Raw genomic sequence first — 19,660 nt, 5'->3', positions numbered from 1 at the left:
TACCTTTGTACTCTGTTTCTTGTTAGCTCTGTCACCCTCTGGGTCACAGGTGGGATTCTAGACTTGACTCAAGCCTTCTGGATTACCTCTTGTTTTCTCCTTCCTAATCAGATCACACACACTCTGTATGGCACTGAAAGCAACTGTTGCTGTTAGCAGTGTGTTTTTGAATATTTTTCTTTCAGCGTGTGTGGTCAACTCTGCTATAGCTTGCGTTGGAGGTATTAAGAAGAGGAAATCTTTCTGTCTTTTTCCCTGTTTGGAACTGCAAGTTTTATCTATTGTGTTTCTACAGCAGAATACAGCAGCAAGAGAGAGTGCAAACATATTTTCCAGAACTCTAGTGTTTACCCCTCTCCACAGTTTTGTGTCTGTGAAGATTACTATATTTAAGTCAGAGAGGCACAATTCCCCATACAGGGCTGTACGAGGGGGTTATCTCCCAGAAGGAACACTTTCCTCTGTAATTATTTATTTATTTATTTATTTATAAAAGTGGTCTTTTGCATGTATTTAATTACTCTCAATGATTTTGTTTATGCTTGCTGTAGATGATAGTTCTGGATTTATTGTATTTATCCACAAAATTTCAGCAGGATATGATAGATGAGATGACAAACAAAACAAAATTTGGATTCTTTTTTTTATTTACACTGTTATTTCATAAATGATTTACATAATCTTAGTGTTTCCAGTTACCCTTGTTTTTGTCCAGTAGATATAAATGCATCTGCCTCCTAATTGCAATACAGTGGCCTTTGCTGTGTAAAATGCAGAGTAAATAAGTTAAACAGAGATCTCAAAGTATGCATCAACATCACATGCTCAAAAGAAATATAACCTAAAGTTCATCATACAGCACTCCTGTGTGCACAACCACACTTGAAATGTAGAAATGTGGATTAGGCAAAATGTATTGAATGCTACTCCAGTATCATGCCATGGTTTGTGTGACCTAAAGTGATGAGGTCATCCAAAGCTCTTTATGTTCTCCTGCAGCAGTTTTCGTGGTTCTGACCCTGACTAGGTCCCTTCATGTACAGCTTTACCATATATATCTGGTTACTGTTCAAAATACCTAAAACTTATTTGACTGAAAAGTTTGTGTGGGTGTAAAAAATACTGAAAGCACAAATGACTGAATGCTCATTTCTAAATTATAGCAAGTAGGAGTGTTCAGGAAAAGGAATGTTTGACTGAAAAGGTTACAACACTTAGTGTGTATATGTGAGCGCTCCTTGGATAGCGTTAGAGTAAGAGTTAGGTAAAGGGATAAATATTGTGTTTTGTGCGTTTGGTGGTTTGTGTGTTCGGTGTCTATTGTAATGGTACTACTAGGAGAAAGGCTGTTTAGTAATAAAATATGTAGGGTTGGGTTTAGGGTTAGCATACATAAATATGGTGGGGCAGAGATGCAAACCTTAACCTGAATCCTAATCCTGTCCTTACCCATTACCCTACATATTACATTACTAAAAACCCTTTCCCTTTCACTTCCACTACCAAATCATATGATGTTGGTTTTGTAACTTGGGTTTATGATACAAGGCTTTTAAGTTGGATAGAATTATTCAATGTTTTATAATTCAGCATTAGTAGTATTAAGTGCTTTGTGCATTCAGTCTCACTTGAGGTTCTGTGTTTTGTTTATTAGTTGTTTAATGACATTTTCATATATATATATATATATATATATATATATATATATATATATATATATATTCTATAAAGTATAACCATAAATGGCATTCTGTTATGCACGTTTAACCTCCATAATACATCTTGGTCCACAAAGTTAACTAAGTGCTGTTTAGCTGTATTTCTTAAAAATATAACACTTATTTGATTGTATGAGAATGTTACTGCAACCCCCCAGCATGTGACTTGGGATATTTAACAACCACAAAGCCTGTCAGTTTAAAAAGTCAATAAACTTATAACATCTGATGAGCATTCACACCTGTGCTATACAAAGTATGCAGAGATATTTATTAAAAAAACACCCATCATGTACCCCAGATATAATTCTTACTTATTGCACCCTGTAAAAGAAAAGACATATGTAAAAGAGTCATGCTCACTGCAGTTCATTGTTTATCATATAGTCTTCATTCTTGTCTGAATTTGTGATAAATTTCTTTTTCTTTCCAAAAGTTGAGAAACTGTTTTTGGAGTGTGGGTCAGTGAAACCATCATGTTTGTTGAGCACTACAGTTGGGGTGCCAGGGATGTAAACATTATGTTGATAATCCTGTGGAGGCTGACTTTGCGTACACACTGCTCCATATCTTGGGGTCCATGCACGATGTGAAGTTGGAGCAGCAACTGAAGGAGACACTGATTTACGCTCTGCAAGGATGCAAAAAGGGGAGAGACTGTCATTCATTAATATTTGTGAATTGCCTTCATATATTTATAATCAGCTACACTCCTGTGGGATTCTTCATGCATTACAACACAAAGTTAGTTTTGAAAGAAAACCATATGCATAAGTGCACATACAACCCAAGATATGGTAAAATAATAGCAAACTAACCAAGAGTGACCTCAAGTCATAACTTACAGAAAATTAGTGAAAGGGTTTGCCTTAATCCAAAGCTTTCTTAGCATTCTAAATTACATTATGCCAACAAGAAAAAAATAATTCAAAAATGAGGATTTATGTGATACTTTCTTGTTGCAGTTTATGACAGAGAAAACTGTATCTGCTGTACTATTGTCTGACAACAAGCCTCTGGAGATGTACCAGTATATAATGGTGCCTGTTGAATGTTTGCAGATTGCATTTGCAATCCTTAAAGCAGTGAGTCTTTTTGAATAGGGAGAATATACAGTAATTCTAAGACTGCAGTATGTCCGAGTGTGCCCCTTACTCTGAGGGGCAGCACCCCCAGCATTAGTATGTATAAGTAGCTGCAGTGTGTAGGGGGTGCTTGTTTCAGAATCCCATTCAATTTTGTAAAGCTTTGACTTTACATTTTGAACTGTCCTGACTCACAGTAATGAATCTTGCTCATTCATTAGGAACTGTCACCAGGATTCCAGAAATAAATGCGGTCCAAGTGTACCATGCAATACCAATCAGTCACCATGCACTCAAGTGTAAAACCAAGGATTACACTAGTCCTCATTTAGTGTAGGTTAATGAGGACTGCTGGAGCTCTATGCCTGATTCCTAAAGGGGAATCAGACTTGGAACACTAAAACATTTCAGAGTTTTATGTACTGGCAAGGCATGCCAATATAAAACCTAGAAGCAACAGAGGAGCCCATAGAAGTCTATGGGTGGTTTCAATGAAGCAACAGCTTTACCAGGAAGATGAACTTGGAATTGTAAGCAGTACATGGTGAGAATCCAGACTGCCTGCAGTAGCAAGTTCCACTACTGGGTAGGGAGATAATGCAGAACAGGCAGATGACATCTTGTATGTGCAGTGAGGCTATGTGTGAGTATTCCCTGTGTTTCAGTGGGGACTACTTGCACAAGTAAAACACATAACAAAAGGCAATACTGTCTAGTGACTAGTGTCTCAGCATGCCCGTCCCAGTTCAAAGAGGCTTAGACCATAGGATCATAGGAAGTTATTAAGATATTAGCCCTGAGGCCCTTACAAGCCTAGCTAAGAATTTAGCCCATGTTCTGAAAAGTCAGCTCCTGATGCCCTGTCCAGTAGGGACACAGGTGAAATTCCAGGGGTGTATTTTCTAATCCCCATCCAGTTATCCAGGTGCACTTAAAAAGAGATAATGAGGCACTCTGCTTGATGTGGAGAGGTAGTCTATTCCACAGAAGGGGAGTCTCTGGGACATAAATCTGTCCCACCAACAAGTTCTATTGATGTCACAGACCAGGCTGAGGTTGCAAGTGCGGGTTACGCGAGTGGAGCTTGACTTGCGGATATGCAGCAGTCCCATCAAGGTGGGGTCTGAGATTGCTTTGTATGCCAGACAGAGGTCACCTCTGAGGAGTCTGTATGAAACTGAGTAGAGGTACAGGGCTTTTAGCCTATCTGTATATAGGGCAGATGCTCTGGATTCTCCTGGTGAGGAACTTCTGTGGTCTCTCCAGCTGCTGCATGTGCTTTGTGAGGTATATGCCGAAAGGGGCGTTGTACTCAATAATGGGTCTTATAAGGGAAGAATACAGGGATGTTATGACCTCATTGTCCCTGAATGAGATACCCTTCCTAATGAGTTAGGCCATTTAGAAAGCTTTCTGTACAATGGAGGCAATATGGTGATCAAAAGTCAGGGTGCTATCAACATGGGTACCCAAGTCTCTCACGACTGATAGCATGCTTAGGACCTTATTATTAATGTGATAATTTGTGGAGACATCCTTCTCCCCAAAGGGGATGATGATGCATTTTATGGCATTCAGTTTGAGGCCATGTTTCTGGCACCAGTCATTTGTTTAGGTGAGAACCTCTTGGAGGATGTTCACAACACAAGGGGAGTTGATGACAGCACCCAGCTTGCAGTCATCTGCAAACCTGGTCATCCATAGCAGACTGGTTTTGGCCTGCACCTCAGAAAAGTATATCTCAAACAACAGAGGCACCAAGACCAGTCCCTGGAGTATGCTGCTCATTCCGGGTCTAATGCTTGAGGTGGCTTCCTCTGTTTTGACTAGGTGTGTTCTATCAGTTAGCCAGTTTGCTACCCATCTGGTAACATATGGACTGATGCCTAGTTGAGAAAGTTTATCTATTATACCTGAGTGGGGAATAGAGTGGTGAGGTCAAGGTAGGAGGTATGCACAGTCTTCCTCTCATCCATGGCTTTGGTAACTGTCTCAAAGAAGTCAAACAAATTTAACAGGCATGACATCCCCTTGACAAAATCAAACTGTGTGGGATCGAGTGTTTGGAGGTTGCCAATGTCCTTGTTAATGAGGTCCATGATAATCCATTCCATGGCCTTGCAGCTCAAGCTAGTTAGGCTGATGGGTCTATAATTTCCTGAATCGGTGAATGCTCCATCTTTCTGCAAAGGGATGACAGTGACTGTCCTCCACTCAGCTGGGATGAAGCTGATACTCAGGCTTTGGTTGAACAGGTGCCTAATGGTGCTACAAGTTCCTGCCTGAGTTCATGAAGGATGCAGCCTGGGATGTTATTGGGTCCCATGGAGGCTGCATTTTTTTGCCTTTGAGAGGGCAGTGATGACTTGCTCCCTAGAGATTAAGGGAGGGGGGGCACATGCTGGGGATGCCCTGATTTACTGATAGGGGACAAAGGGGTGAAGTTTTAGTTGAACCTGCCAGCAGGTTGGCTATATCTACGGCATTTGTGTATGTGGTGTCCTTGACCACCAGTTCTGAGCATATCTGATTGCTTCCTTTGAGATTGCGGACATATGTGAAGAAGGCCTTATGATTTACTTTAGTAGATGTGGCCAGTTTGGTCTCGAAGTTTCCTTTGGAGGATTTCACTAGTGCTCTTATTTGCTTATTCAGGCTAAGGACAGATTGCTTCCAATTAGGCACTTGCTCCTTCTTGGTCCTGGACAGCAATTTTTTTCCTTTTATTATAGAGTTTATTTATTGCAGATGTCCACCAGATAGGACAAAATCTTCCTCCTCAAGGAAGAGTAAAGCTATCAGGTGTTATTGATCCATGCAGCTATATAAATGCTTGTATAGTACTTTGGTGTAGGTTTGGACATTTGTGCCAGTTTCTACAGAGGGGGAGGGGCAGTAAAGCTGTTTATACTTTCCCTCAGGAGGTTATAATCAGCTTTGGAGAACTTTTTTTGTTTGACTCTAGCTCGGGGGGGGGGGGGGACAAGGAAGATGTTGACTTTGAAAGTGACTGCTTTGTGGTCAGATCTTACCAGGGAGGATGACACTATAAGAATGCTGCAGTGGTTACTCATGTTGGTTAATACCAAGTCCAAAATATTATCACCTCTTGTGGGGGTGTCAACCAGCTAGTCCAAGGCATTTGCATTGGCGAAATCAAGGAATATCTGGGCATTTGTGTTTTGGCATGAGTAGTTCTTCCAATCTATGGTTGGATAGTTAGAGTCACCCAGGATAAGTGTAAAGGGTTGAATGTTGATAGTTTTGAAGAGGTCCAGATAGGTGGAGTGGGCATCTTGAGTCAAATTTGGGGGCCTTTAGCTAGCTATGATTTGAATAGGGGTCTTGTCAACAGTTAACTGCCCCTGGAGTGTTTCCTGTGCATCATACTGTTTGACCACCCTGGAGGTGTGTATGTATTTAATATATATTGAAACTCCACCTCTTTTGCTTTGCTGTCCATGGTTTAGGGTCTGAATGCATGATAGAATGAGTAACCTGGTAAGGCTGGGGAGCTCTCCGCAGCTTTAAACCAGGTTTCTGTGACTACACAAAAGTCAGCATCTTCCAGGTTTATGAATACTTTCAATGAGTGCAGTTTCATGTTTAGATTCCTAGCGTTTAGTAGCATGACCTTTAATTTCTGTTTTGATGAAATTTTCATGTTGGTAGTTTTGACCTCATGGCATTGCCTAAAGAAGACAAGAGCCTTTATCAGAAGCCTGAAGCCCAAGTGAGACAGATGCAGGCCATCTCTGGCAAAGCACCATGGTCTGTTGATCATGTCTTCCTAGGCTGTCAGGTACTGGATCCCCTTGCAATGACACCAGAAACTAAGCCAATTGTTAAAGTCAATCATTTTCTGGTTGTATTGGGGCATCATTCTAGGTGATGGTAGGATGCTGCTTGAGGCTAGGGACATACCTGCCTGGGACACATGCTCAGTGAGCTCAATCCTTTCTCTCTTCATATACTCCATGGAGGTACATCTCAACTCATTCATGCCAACATGGACTATGACAGAGTTGTAACAGTACCGGTTGTTGATAGACTTGAGTGCATGTGTGATATAGTGGAATCTGTCACCTGACAAACAATTAACTGTGACTTTCTCCTTATCTAGCCAGGTGGGGGGCACATCTGTGTGTCTCACAATATAGTCACCTATAACTAATATTCTGAGTTTATGGTTAAGCCTTAGTGGCTGTGAGATGCAGGTGTGTGGACTATGTGTGGTGTGTGGTGTGGTGGGTAGTGGAGTTTGCGTGTGTTTTTGCCTTGGAGGTCTGTTTTGTTTGGGTATGTTTTTATTGAGGACCACCGCATATATGGGGGGGTGTTGTGTAGGTGTGAGTGGTGTTTGAGGTGTGGTGCTTGTGTTGACAACCTTCTCAGTGTCAGATATACTGGCTTGTGAGGGAAAAAACATAGATTCTAGGTTCTTAATACAATTGCATCTCTCACAAATTGTGTTCCTAGGTAGTAGTAGTAGAGGGTTGTCCATATACATGAGGCAGTTGCTACACTCTCTCAGGATGCCCATATCAACCAGACTGGAAGGAAAAACTGTAGGAAATTGTCCATCCATATTTGTCAGAGTCTGAGGGAGAGAGGCCAGAAAGAGAGCCAAAGGGGTAAAGGGTGGAAAGTCTAAGATGAGTACTACTAGCTGATTACACAAGTGCTACTAAGGGAAATTTTGTAGCTTGAATACCTCACAATGGGTTAAAAACAGTGGAGCTGTGGCGTGTGGTGTGCAAATACCATAAAAAAATAGAAGATTCTAGTAACATAGACATCTAGCCAATCCTGATAGCCCCTGCTCCCTTTACCAATCAGCTTGTGCCAGACACGGTCCAGGCAGCCCTGCTACTCTCACTAGCTGAGAAGATAGGCCTCTATCAATACAAAATGCCTGCCAGAAACACAGAAGGCAAACCCAAGATGGCTGCCAGAAATACAGAAGGCAAAAACAAACAACTCTGGATGCAGAAAACCTGTATCCAGACTATGCTACTCAATTTAAGGGTTAAGAACACAGTAACCCTCACAGAAAAGCACAAATTAACCACTTACAGATAAAAACAGAACTCACAGTATGAAAAAAATGCAGTTACACAGTAATGAAATGCAGCAAAATGCAGTTAAACAGTAATGAATTGCAGTAAATAGCAATGAAATACAGTTAAACAGTACTGAAATGCAGTTAATCAGTAAATTGCTTTAGAACAGTGCAAATGTGATAAATTAGCTATAAGGCACAGATAAAACAGTATGCAAGTGAAATGCAATGAAATTGAAAAATAAATGAAAAAGCACTTATATTGGTCTTCGTCTCTTGGAGCCTCAGGAATTTTGTAAAACTTCCCAGATATGATACACCTCAGCAGAGCATGGTTCAAACAAGCCCAAACCAGTTCAACCAAGGGTTTTAAATACCACAAAAAACAGAAGATTCTAGTGACACACAAATCATGCAAATCCTGCTAGCCCCTGCTTTTTTACCAAATCCATTTGTGCCAAACAAGGTCCAGGCAGCCCTGCTACTCTCACTATCAGAGAAGATAGGCCCCTACCAACACAAGATGGCTGCCAGAAACAAAGAGGGCAAAGATAAGATGACTGCCAGAAACTCAGAAGGCAAAAACAAACAGCTCTGGATGCAGCAAACCTGTATCCAGACTATCCTATTCAATTTAAGGGTTAAGAATACAGTAAAACTCACAGAAAAGCACAGATTAACCACTTACAAACAAAAACAGAACTCATGGTATGAAAAATAGAGTTAAACAGTAATAAAATGCAGTACAACCCAGTTAAACAGTAATGAATTGCAGTAAATAGCAATGAAATACAATTAAACAGTAATGAAATGCAGTTAATCAATAAATTGCTTTTAAACAATGCAAATGTGATAAATTAGCTATAAGGCACAGATGAAAACAAAAGGCAAGTGCAAATGCAATAAATAAGCGAAAATAAATGAAAAAGCACTTAGACTGGTCTTGGAGCCTAAGAAATTTTGTAAAATGTCCCATAGACGATGCACTTCTGCAGAGCTTGGTTCAAACAAACCATGCTATCCGCCATGCATTCATTTCTCACCTATTATATAGTTGGTGCTTTTTGTACAGGATGGCACCTGACCTGTACAGCGCCACCTGTATTTCTGTTCTGGTATAGCAGGCAAGTATTCTGCCACAGAGGTAGAGCTGTGGCAATAAACTACTTCAGTAAACTCATCAGGTCTATCAAGTCCTCAGGTGGAATTCTGTTATGCCAGGAAAGAGTACTGAATTTCATTACCACAGAAAGTTGGAGAAGCTCATTACACATCCTTAGTTTAGTAAGTATACCTTCTGTTCCTTGTATGTAGGGGTGAGGAACTACTTTTGGTATCCCCATTCCCCCAGAGTGATGATGTCATACCTGGAGTAGGGACATAAATCAGACTCAGAACAATGAACTGAGATGGCACAGGCTCTCCATTGTGTTACTTCAATCGTTATGGCATCTGGTCCAGGATATAACATGCATACAGTATAACAGCGGCCCACTTAATTAAACTGAGCACCCACCTCGCCAGTAAAAGCATTCTGATTATATTTACTGACTATAATGCATACTGTAATGGATAGCAATGCTGTGACATAACTGGATATGCCAGACTGCACAGTGTAATTACAGTAACTCATAAAAGACATTACAATTCTGAACACAATAAATTGATCAATATTGTAAAGATTTCAGCACTACTGGTGTTTTTTGGGCCTTTCACTATTAACATATATTGTGTTGAGGACAATGCAGTTGTATCTACATACACACACACACACACACACACACACACACACACACACACACACACACACACACACACACACACCTGTCCATTTGAGACTGTCTAATCTTGATTCTAGCTGAGGTTTATTCTTTTAGATCACCCTTCTGAACTAAAGTGTTTCACTTTTTTCTATATAACATGCATTTTAGTTTTGCTGTTAATACATTGGGCAATATCTTAAAATATAAACAGTGTATGGGAATTGCACTTAAGATGTTAAGCACACCAAAAACTTGTAAATTCATAACATTGTAGATCTCACACTGATACCATTGTACTGTTATGGGACAAGATCAGCTTATTAAAATGTATATTCATTTCAGTTTATTAATGATGCTATAATATGATTGTTAAGAAGCAAATATAATTTGTATGCAGGGCTGGGAAAAATACAGCTTCATAAGCCACAGTATTGGTGTTTCTTAAACTGCATTCTTTTAGTATGTAATAAGAGAGAATAGTATGTGTTGCATGAAGTTGAGGCATGTATTTACTATAGAAGGAATTTGTTACCCTGACTCCTCCAGGCTAGGAGTGCGTTGTTGCTAGGGCAGGTTTGAAACATCCAAAGTCAGAAACAAGACCACTTGAAAGCAGGTGGATCATGTATAGAAAGGTGTTCACGTGAAGTCTAAGGTGAAAATCATGAGGGATGAGGACATTTACAAAGTTTTTCATTTGTCAGAATAACTGTAATGTAATGAGGCTGCATGACCAGGTTAGATAAGAAAATATATAAAAATACAGTTTTTCTATGTAAAGTGAGAATGCTTCATCAAGGCCTTTGAAGACTGACTCCCAGCGCTGTAAGAATAAAATTTCTGTTTGCACATCCTAAAGTGTTGTTCCTGATTAAAGGCATATAAGGTAAATTCTTAATGTTATTTATTTATGACTATAACAGTACAAAATATAATTATGAATTTAAAAAGGAAAATATAATCTCCACTAGTGTGCTGTTATATCTTCTACTATATGACAAAAATCTCAGACACTATTTCAAGACTGGAAAGAAGTTTATGATACATCTAGCCTTGCAATGCAAATTTCTGCACATCATCTAGCTTATCCTATCCCCAACAAGATACAAAACAGTACGGGAATTGTAAATAAACAGCTAGTATTTTAATAAGTTGCTGACAGAAGCAAAATGTAGTCAGGCATACTAACCAGGGACAGGAGTTGATAGAGACCGTATTTTGTCAGAATCCCTTTGAACAGCTTGGATAGCTTTCTGAACTTCATTACCTTCTACACCACAAGAGTTTGGTCTAAAGAAAAAAAAACTGTTTAGTTGTGCTGTACTTGTAGGATAGAGAAATAATAACCAAATAAAGGGAATTAAAAGTGGTAACTGTTCCTTACCTGCTTGGCCCAGAATTCTGAGTCTTTGACACTAGCCAATCTGTATTAGGTTGTTTAATCTGTTAATACAAAAAAATAATAATATGCCAATTACACTGTTTCCTCAATATCTAGTGAAATGCAGTGATTTCAGCTGCAAAAATCAGTTGTATATGTTTTGCATTCTACAAATGCTGAAAAATCAGTCTAGAGTCAGAAAGGATTTCAAAGCTTTGCAACACCTGTTTTGGTCTATCTTAGCTCCTAGTCTTTTACAGCATTCTTTCTACAAATTGTTTTTTTAACAATAATTTAGGCTATTAAAGTACTTACCTAAGCTGAAAATTAGACAAAAAGTTTTGAGTTCCTAGTAATGATTTAAATATTTCCATGTCTCAAAAGAAAATAAGGGGTTAACATTTCTTTTTTTACTCATGATAATTTAGAAATGCCGAGTGGAAAAAAAAGAAAATCAATGTACTGCATTGAAAATGGTCTATCCTTTTCTTCTTGCTGTGTATTGCACAGTAAAAGTGCATAATTTGCATTGAACAAAGTGCTTTTATACTTCTGAAGACAACGTGTTCCCTTTAGCAATCTACAGTGTCTGACAGGCTAATCTCTGACAAAGGTCTTCAAGCTCTTATAAAGAATAGCTGCATTATTTGTTATCAGTTTTACTGTGAGTAACAAAAGGAAACCATTCTTGCTTTTATTTTCCATCAGTGAACCAAACTTATCCGAGTGCTTGTAGATAATACATAATCAAGGAAACATGCAAACCAGTCAGAATCATTTAATTGACAATTTGCAATAGCCCATGTCTCAGAACACATTATTTAAAAAGCTTTTATCAAAAACCTGTCCTAGAAAATGACTCACTGCAATCTTTCTAAGCTAGCAAATGGCTGCAGTCAGGACACACACACACACGCACGCACTCTGGTGCGCGCGCACTCACACACACACTTACACACACACACATACACACACACTTTATATACCTTGCACACACACATTTTTATATATCTTGCTAAGTTGATATATCCTCTTTATGTGCATGTATAAAAGAGAAAGATTAAATGATTATATGACTTCCAGTGTTAGCATGTTCTAAAACATCTGATTTACAAAAACAACGTAGGGCTGTCCCTCTCCCCCTTTTTTATCAAAATGTGTGATACTAACAAAAATATTAAAGTTACAACAAATCTTTTGACATCTTTTCCATTTTTGATGCTAATTGGCTGTTCTATAAGTCCCTATTAACTCTAATATTTCTGGATAAAAAGCCAGATACACTGCTTAAGAAAGATTTTTTTTTGCAAACCTCCCCAGTGCAATATAATCACAGGAAAACTGCCAAAGATATGTCCCATAAAAGGGGTGCAGAGTAATGACATTAGCCACCTAACCATAAATATGACCCTAATACAAATGGCAATGGACAGACAGCTAAAAGACACCAAAGGCAGAACAGCAGTTCAAGATGAAGACCCAACCACATCACAAAGTACTTGTGTAAGTGTACTGAACTGCAGAATCAACAGACAGGAAGCCATGTGTACTCATGCAGAGCTACTTGTATCATAAGGAATAAACTTTAAACAGTAAATTATATGGGTACTGTATACAAAAAGTTATAAATAAAGGATGTGCAAGTGACATAATAATGGATGATAGAGAGGAGCTGCAGAAGTCCATCAGATGTCACCCTAGACCATATGCCAGCAGAGGACCTATATCACATGCACTGGCCAGGATGAGAACAGTAGCTAACCAGACTCATAGTGCTCCCCATCAAATAATACAGGAGGCGATAAAATGGCCAAATGGGTGGCCCTACAGTAGGAATGCAAATGAGATGGCAGCTGGGACAACTTAAGGAGCACACATTCAGGAGGAAAGTACCAAATGCAGCAGCAGACAAAATGTTACATATATTGTTTTTATTTCAGCACAATATTTCCCACTGCAGAGTACATGACACTGATATTTCACTGCTACTATTGACAACAAACACATACCTACTTCACCCGCAGGCTAGTCATGAATGTTTCTGTGATGGCACCTTCTTGATGAGCTCCAAGGTGTGTCATCAGTTATGTGCAATGTATGGCCGCCTGTTGATATAATGATAATGACAGTACATCCCTTTTGTAGATGACCTTATGCATGCCAACTAGGAGAGGGCATACAGTGCCCTATTTAGCTGTCTAGTTGAGTGTAAAGAGGACACTGGCATACAGGTGGAGCCAAAGATCATGATGACCAATTTTGGGAAAGCCTCCATGACAGCACTACATGCAACATTTTCTGAGTCACAAGTTAAGGGGCACAAGTTCCATTTGTAGTAAATCATGTGGCACCAAGTGCAGCATTTGCCCAAGAACTATGGGATGAAGATATACTTTGCCTTGTGTGTGCACCAGATGGCTGCTTTGGTATACATGCCTGATAAACACACCCATTATGCATTTGTGGAGCTACAGAAAGTTCTGCATCCAGAGACCTTGAGGCTACAATTCACTAGCACCCAAAAAACACAGCTGAGTAGCACTTATTATGAGCAAATCACACTTCTGATTTGTTCTGATTTTATGGAGTTATAATGCTCAGCCATCCCAAAACATACAAAATGCACAAATCCAAGATGACCCATGTTGTCCCACTGTTTCACATCACGTTCTTGAACTTGGACTCCCTTGTCAAATAAGGTTTGCCCTGTACAGAGAACATGGTGGAAGTATGGCATCCTAAATTAAGTTTGTATCAGATCACCATCTGTTACTGCTTGGATATGTGCAAGCTGAACAAGGCTGTGTCAATGTCCATCATGAAAGGATATATCAAGGGCTGTGTACACATCTGCCCTGAAAATGGCCACCTTTTCATGAGAATCAGGTAGCCAGGATTATATCATTCAGAAATAAGTACCCTAACAATTATGCTTGTCTGATAACTCTTACCTATAACATGTTGCTGTGATTGTCACCAAGTGCTATGCTTTTCAGTTACATTAGCCTACAGGCATCAACTGCACTTATTTTGAATATATTGTACTCATCCAATTCCACACACTTACTTCCCTTGCAGCTGGTCTTCACGAAAAATGCTCCTCGTACAACCTGAGAAAATACTCACAAACCTCATCAACCCTCATTACCCCTAAAACCAAACTCCACATCACTGCACATGCTTTCTCCTCTCAGGAGCTTGCCCTTTGGCAAAATCTCCCCATTGACATTAAGGAAATCAACACTTATTCCAAATTCAGAATGCAACTCCAAAAGCACTTCCTCTTCCAAGCCAAATGCTCCTGCTTCAACACAGCACATACCAGCTAACCTGTCTCCTTTCCAAGTCTCTTCTCCTCACACAAGATTCATTAAAGGTTGACCCACTTTACAAATGAATGTATATATTGTACATTACACTCTGCTTGATTGTACATTACACTCTGCTTGATTGTACATTACACTCTGCTTGATTGTACATTACACTCTGCTTGATTGTACATTACACTCTGCTTGATTGTACATTGCACTCTGCTTGATTGTACATTGCACTCTGCTTGATTGTACATTACACTGTGCTTGATTGTACATTACACTGTGCTTGATTGTACATTGCACTCTGCTTGATTGTACATTACACTCTGCTTGATTGTACATTACACTCTGCTTGATTGTACATTGCACTGTGCTTGATTGTACATTGCACTGTGCTTGATTGTACATTACACTCTGCTTGATTGTACATTGCACTGTGCTTGATTGTACATTACACTCTGCTTGATTGTACATTACACTCTGCTTGATTGTACATTGCACTGTGCTTGATTGTACATTGCACTGTGCTTGATTGTACATTGCACTGTGCTTGATTGTACATTACACTCTGCTTGATTATACATTACACTCTGCTTGATTGTACATTACACTCTGCTTGATTGTACATTGCACTCTGCTTGATTGTACATTGCACTGTGCGTGATTGTACATTGCACTGTGCTTGTTCACTAGAATGCATGTACAAAGTTTTTTTTTGTAATTAGTCTGAACTGCTCTGTTATTGCTTACATTTCTGTATTGTTTATTGTGAGATGTTTTGTATTTCACACAGGCTAAGCTGCAATTGGTCAGTATTGATCAGTGCGCTCTCCCATTAAACAAATATAAATAAAGAAATGCATGTATACATAAACACAAAAATGTAGCTGTGTCCTACATTTCACTATATGACACTGGTTATTTCGACTGTTTGTTCCCACAGTTACAGCATTAACAGTGTTACTTCTGGTGTGTAAGAGAGCTGTCATATGGGGGACGTAGTGTGGGTGTATTTAGCTGCACTGTACAACTTAACTGAAGATAGGCATACATGTATCCAAATAGAGACAGCATATACTTAGTGTTTGATATAAGGTACTGGCAGTTGGTGCAGAGGTTTACGGCTATGAGGTGCATCTCCTGTGGTACAGAGTTTGATTTCCTCAGGCCTCATTTACCTATTGTATTACTTTGATTAAGTCACTTAATCACACACTCCTCCTTGGCCACCTGTGGAAAGGGGCTTTGCGTCAGGTGGGCCTACTTAGTTAATAAGTGGGTGTAACTATTATAAAAATGTTTGCAGCACTGCCCATTGATTAGCTTGCTTGTGTAGGGTCCTATGTCTTGCAGCATTGCGAATTGCTTGTGATTGCAGCTACGTATTTCAGCAGTACTCATGTTTGTATCGTAATAGTTTGTAGTTGGCTTCCATTAAGTTTTGTGCATGCATGTATGTGTGTGTGTGTGTGTGTGTGTGTGTGTGTGTGTGTGTGTGTGTGTGTGTGTGTTTATATGCATGTGAGCATGCAGTGCTTTTTCATAACAGTGCACCATTGCTGGTTTTCATGCTTTCTACAGCTACATAGTTCTTATTCAGTGTGCAATTACCCTGTTGTACGACTTTCACTTTGGCAAGAAGCAGTTTGACCCAAACCACCAAATACGTGTTATTGAAATTATCCCATTGCTCTTGTTAATTAAGCCTAATCAAACATTTCTATTGTCTAAAAGGAGTCTTCATCAAAAGGTTATCCTGTTATAACTCCAGTGAACATTCATACCAGTACAGTCCTAGCATCCAAAAAATGGATAACCCCTTTTTAGGAGCAAATCGCTCTTCTGTTTTTTCTGACTTCTGTTAAAATGCTGTCTCACAGTGCTAATTCAGCTGTTTGAAATGGTGGCATTTAAAATCAACCATGAAGGAGCCATCAGCAGTACCTATGTGCATGCTTGTACTCTCGCTCACACGTAGACACACACACACACACACACACACACACACACACACACACACACACACACACACACACACACACACACACACAAGGAAAGCCATGTATAATACCATCCAATTTCTACCACTCTGGCTCTGCTGAGCAACTCAATACAACATTCATTACAGGATTACAGGTAGTGAAGTCATCCTTTCATTCCCTGATACCTACTATACCAATATCTCAGTATTCAGTGAGTACAAGGCAGAGGAAATAGTTCTGGTAAGTCACCAGTCTATCACACAATGCACAAATACTCACTAACTGAATACACACCTTTATGTATTTTGAAGGATCACCAATCAATGTTTTTCATACTGGAGGAAACATACATTCCTGACAAAATCGTCCACATACACAAAGACTATTCTTCCACATACACTAAGATTATGTGCATACTCTGCACAGAAGGCACCCCAAAGGGGAACCAACCTGGATTTTTGCAAAAGTGTGTGTGTTGTGAACATTTAGCAGGTTTAGTTAACAGATTTACAAGGATTCTTCATATTGCAGGAATCCTTACTTCTGTTCTGATCTCTGTCTCCATTTTATTTTTCCTACCCAGCTGCCCAACTGTTGTTGTATTCTTTTGAGTTTTCCATCTCTACTATAAATTTGATATTGGACACTCCTTCTAGTCCTATCACACCAGCTCATTCTACCGAGTACATTGAGATCATTTGGGAAGGCCCACCCCCTTAGTTTCTTAACCTTGAATTATCTTCTGTTTCCTCCATTACTACTTAACAAAAAATACACTTTATTCATCTGCTTTTACTGTATTTGTCTCTCTTCCTGCTTTATTACTTTATTTTGCTTTTGCTGCTTCTTCTTAAAAGTGTTCAGTTGCATTTATTCTGCTGCATTTCTTACTGCTTGTTAGTAGCCTGATTAAATTGTAATTGTTATTCTAAGCCTCTTAGTTTTGGTTTAAGGACTTGGGCTTCAGGCCAGTTATTTTACATTAAGAAAGTTTGTGGTCTACACTCTTGTGGGTGGAGAGGGTAGCCTCTGCCCTGCTGAGCCTGTAATTTCTGGGTGAAGGCTTATTATGCACGTTGTTCTAGGTGTCTTTGTTCTGGTTTAAGCACTTGGGTTCCAAACCAGTTACTTTACATTAGGAAGATTTGTGGTCTAAACTCCTGTGGCAGACAAGGATAGCCTACACCCTTCTACGCTGGGAATTGCCAGTTGAAAGCCTATTGTGTCTGTTATTCTGAAGTATCTTGATTCTGACTTAAGCACTTGGGCTCCAAAACTAGTTGTTTTACATTAGGAAGGTTTGTGGTCTAGACTCTTGTGGTGGGAGAGGGTGGTATATACCCTTCTAAGCTTGGAATTGCTGTTGAATTGCTGCTTTATTTAAACTGTTTTTTTTTTCTGTTGTGACTGTGATTTTATGCACTTTGAATTTCTAGTACTTCTGCATTAGATAGCATAGGCCAGATACAGACTTGATGAATCTATACTGTTTGACATCACCTGAGCACAAAAAAACAGCTCTTCACTGCGCTACTGAAAGATCTGTTTTTGCTCTTATATTGCACTTTTAATTTGTATTTGTATCCTACTGTCTTCTTGAATTGTCTGAACTGTTTTTTGCCACATTTTACTGTATACTGTACTAGTTCTGCTGTAGCATAGCCCAGTTCCAAGTTTACTGTTTCTGGGTCTGTTTTGTAACTTATTCAAGCCAGCTTTCTTGGTGAAGGCCTTTCTGCACCCTTGTGGGAGAAGAGTGCTGTCTGGGTCCCATCTAACCAGGTGTGATTGGACTAGAGCTCAGAGAGAGTGTCCTTATTGGCTAGTTTGAGTTAAAAGGGTTATTTCTTGTTTTCTTTAAGCCCTGCATTTGCATTTGTTTGCATGTAGTGCACCATCGTGCACTGCTGCGTAGTGGTGGTTACTACTGGTAGTTGTAGACACAAATGTTTTTCTTGTTAAAGTTTCCCTTACCACTTTGCTTGTGGTTTTTCATGGCCCTGCTCTACTGTCAGGTGGAACACTAAGCCTAGCCTCAGAGGTACAACACACCTCCCACCCACTAGCCATTCTTAAGTGTGACCTCTTTTCCTAACCATATAAATTTACGTAACATTATTGATGGACAATTTCCCAAAGTTTCTCCAACCAGCTTGTTTGACATGGGCATCCTGAGGCAGTGTAGCAACTGCCTCATGTTCACAAACAACCCTCTACTCCTAGTCCGCACAAACTCAACATGTGAGACATGCAGCTATATTAAGAACTTTGAATCCATGCTCTCTCACACACCAGTCAGTACATATGACAATGAGCAGGTTGTCAACATGCACACCTCACCTCCTACTCCACTCAAACCCACATCACATATATCTACATATGCGGAGGTCCTAACCAAAGCATACCTAAACACCAGAGACCTCCCAGACACAAACACAAGCATGCTACACATAATACCTCCTCTGCAGAACACAATACATGTAATAGCTCATGCACCAGTCTCACCTGTCAAGCCCTTAATGCAAAATACAAAACCAAACATATTAATCCTAGGTGATTCCATCATGAGACACACAGATGTCCCTCTCACTAGGCTGGATAAGAAAAAGGTCGAGGTCAGCTGTCTGTCAGGTGCTAGGATCCACCATATCACACATGCCCTCAAGTCTCTTAACAACAGGTACTGTTATGACTCCATCATAGTCCATGTTGGCGTGAACAACTTGAGACGTACCTCTCTTGACAATATGAAAACAGACGTGATTGAGCTCTCAGACTATGTGTCTCAGGCAGGTATATCCCTAGCCTTAAGAAGCATTTTACCTTCACCTAGGATGATGCCTCAGCATAAACAGAAAATGACTTGACTTCAATAATTGGCTTAATTTCTGGTGTCATTTTAAGGGGATCCAGTATCTGTCAGCCTGGTACGACATGATCGACAGACCTTGATTCTTTGCCTGAGATGGTCTTCATCTGTCACCCCTGGGATTTCAGCTACTGGCTAAGGCTCTTGCTACCCCCATAGTGCCTTTTTAGGCAGTGTCTCAAGGACAAAATTCCTGGTGTAAAAACTCCATCTAAAAACAACCTCAAGGCTATGCTACTAAACAATAGGAGTCTTATATGAAACTGCACTCACTGGAAGCAGTCCTCACCTTGGAAAATGCAGACATTTGTGCAGTCATAAAGACCTGGTTTAAGGCTGTGGAGGGCATCCCAGCCATACCAGATTACACCTCCTTCCACACGTTCAGACCACAAACTGAAAGCATGAAAACTGAAGGAGGCGGTGTATCAGTATTCATTAAATATAAATACACCTCCAGATTGGTTAAACGGTATGATTTCCTGG

At 39.7% G+C, this 19,660-nt stretch overlaps 1 protein-coding gene across 1 annotated transcript in view; it reads right to left on the bottom strand.

Moving 5' to 3' along the window:
• Positions 1 to 627: 627 nt before the first annotated feature.
• Positions 628 to 19,660, bottom strand: part of LOC122800074 (protocadherin-10-like) — a 145,500-nt gene continuing 126,467 nt past the window's right edge. Inside the window, exons 2-4 of the mRNA XM_044069580.1 lie at positions 11,013 to 11,071; positions 10,818 to 10,918; positions 628 to 2,349 (exon numbers count right to left, since the gene is read on the bottom strand). Coding sequence (XP_043925515.1) covers positions 2,078 to 2,349; positions 10,818 to 10,918; positions 11,013 to 11,071 — 432 coding nt within the window. The 3' untranslated portion in view covers positions 628 to 2,077. The remainder of the gene's footprint in view (positions 2,350 to 10,817; positions 10,919 to 11,012; positions 11,072 to 19,660) is intronic.

The sequence above is a fragment of the Protopterus annectens genome, chromosome 4.part0 (genome assembly GCF_019279795.1).
Source record: "Protopterus annectens isolate FY-2018-M chromosome 4.part0, PAN1.0, whole genome shotgun sequence".
Taxonomy (NCBI): Eukaryota; Metazoa; Chordata; order Ceratodontiformes; family Protopteridae; genus Protopterus; species Protopterus annectens.
Note: the sequence above shows the minus strand (reverse complement) of the source record. Positions and strands in the feature narration are given on the sequence as shown.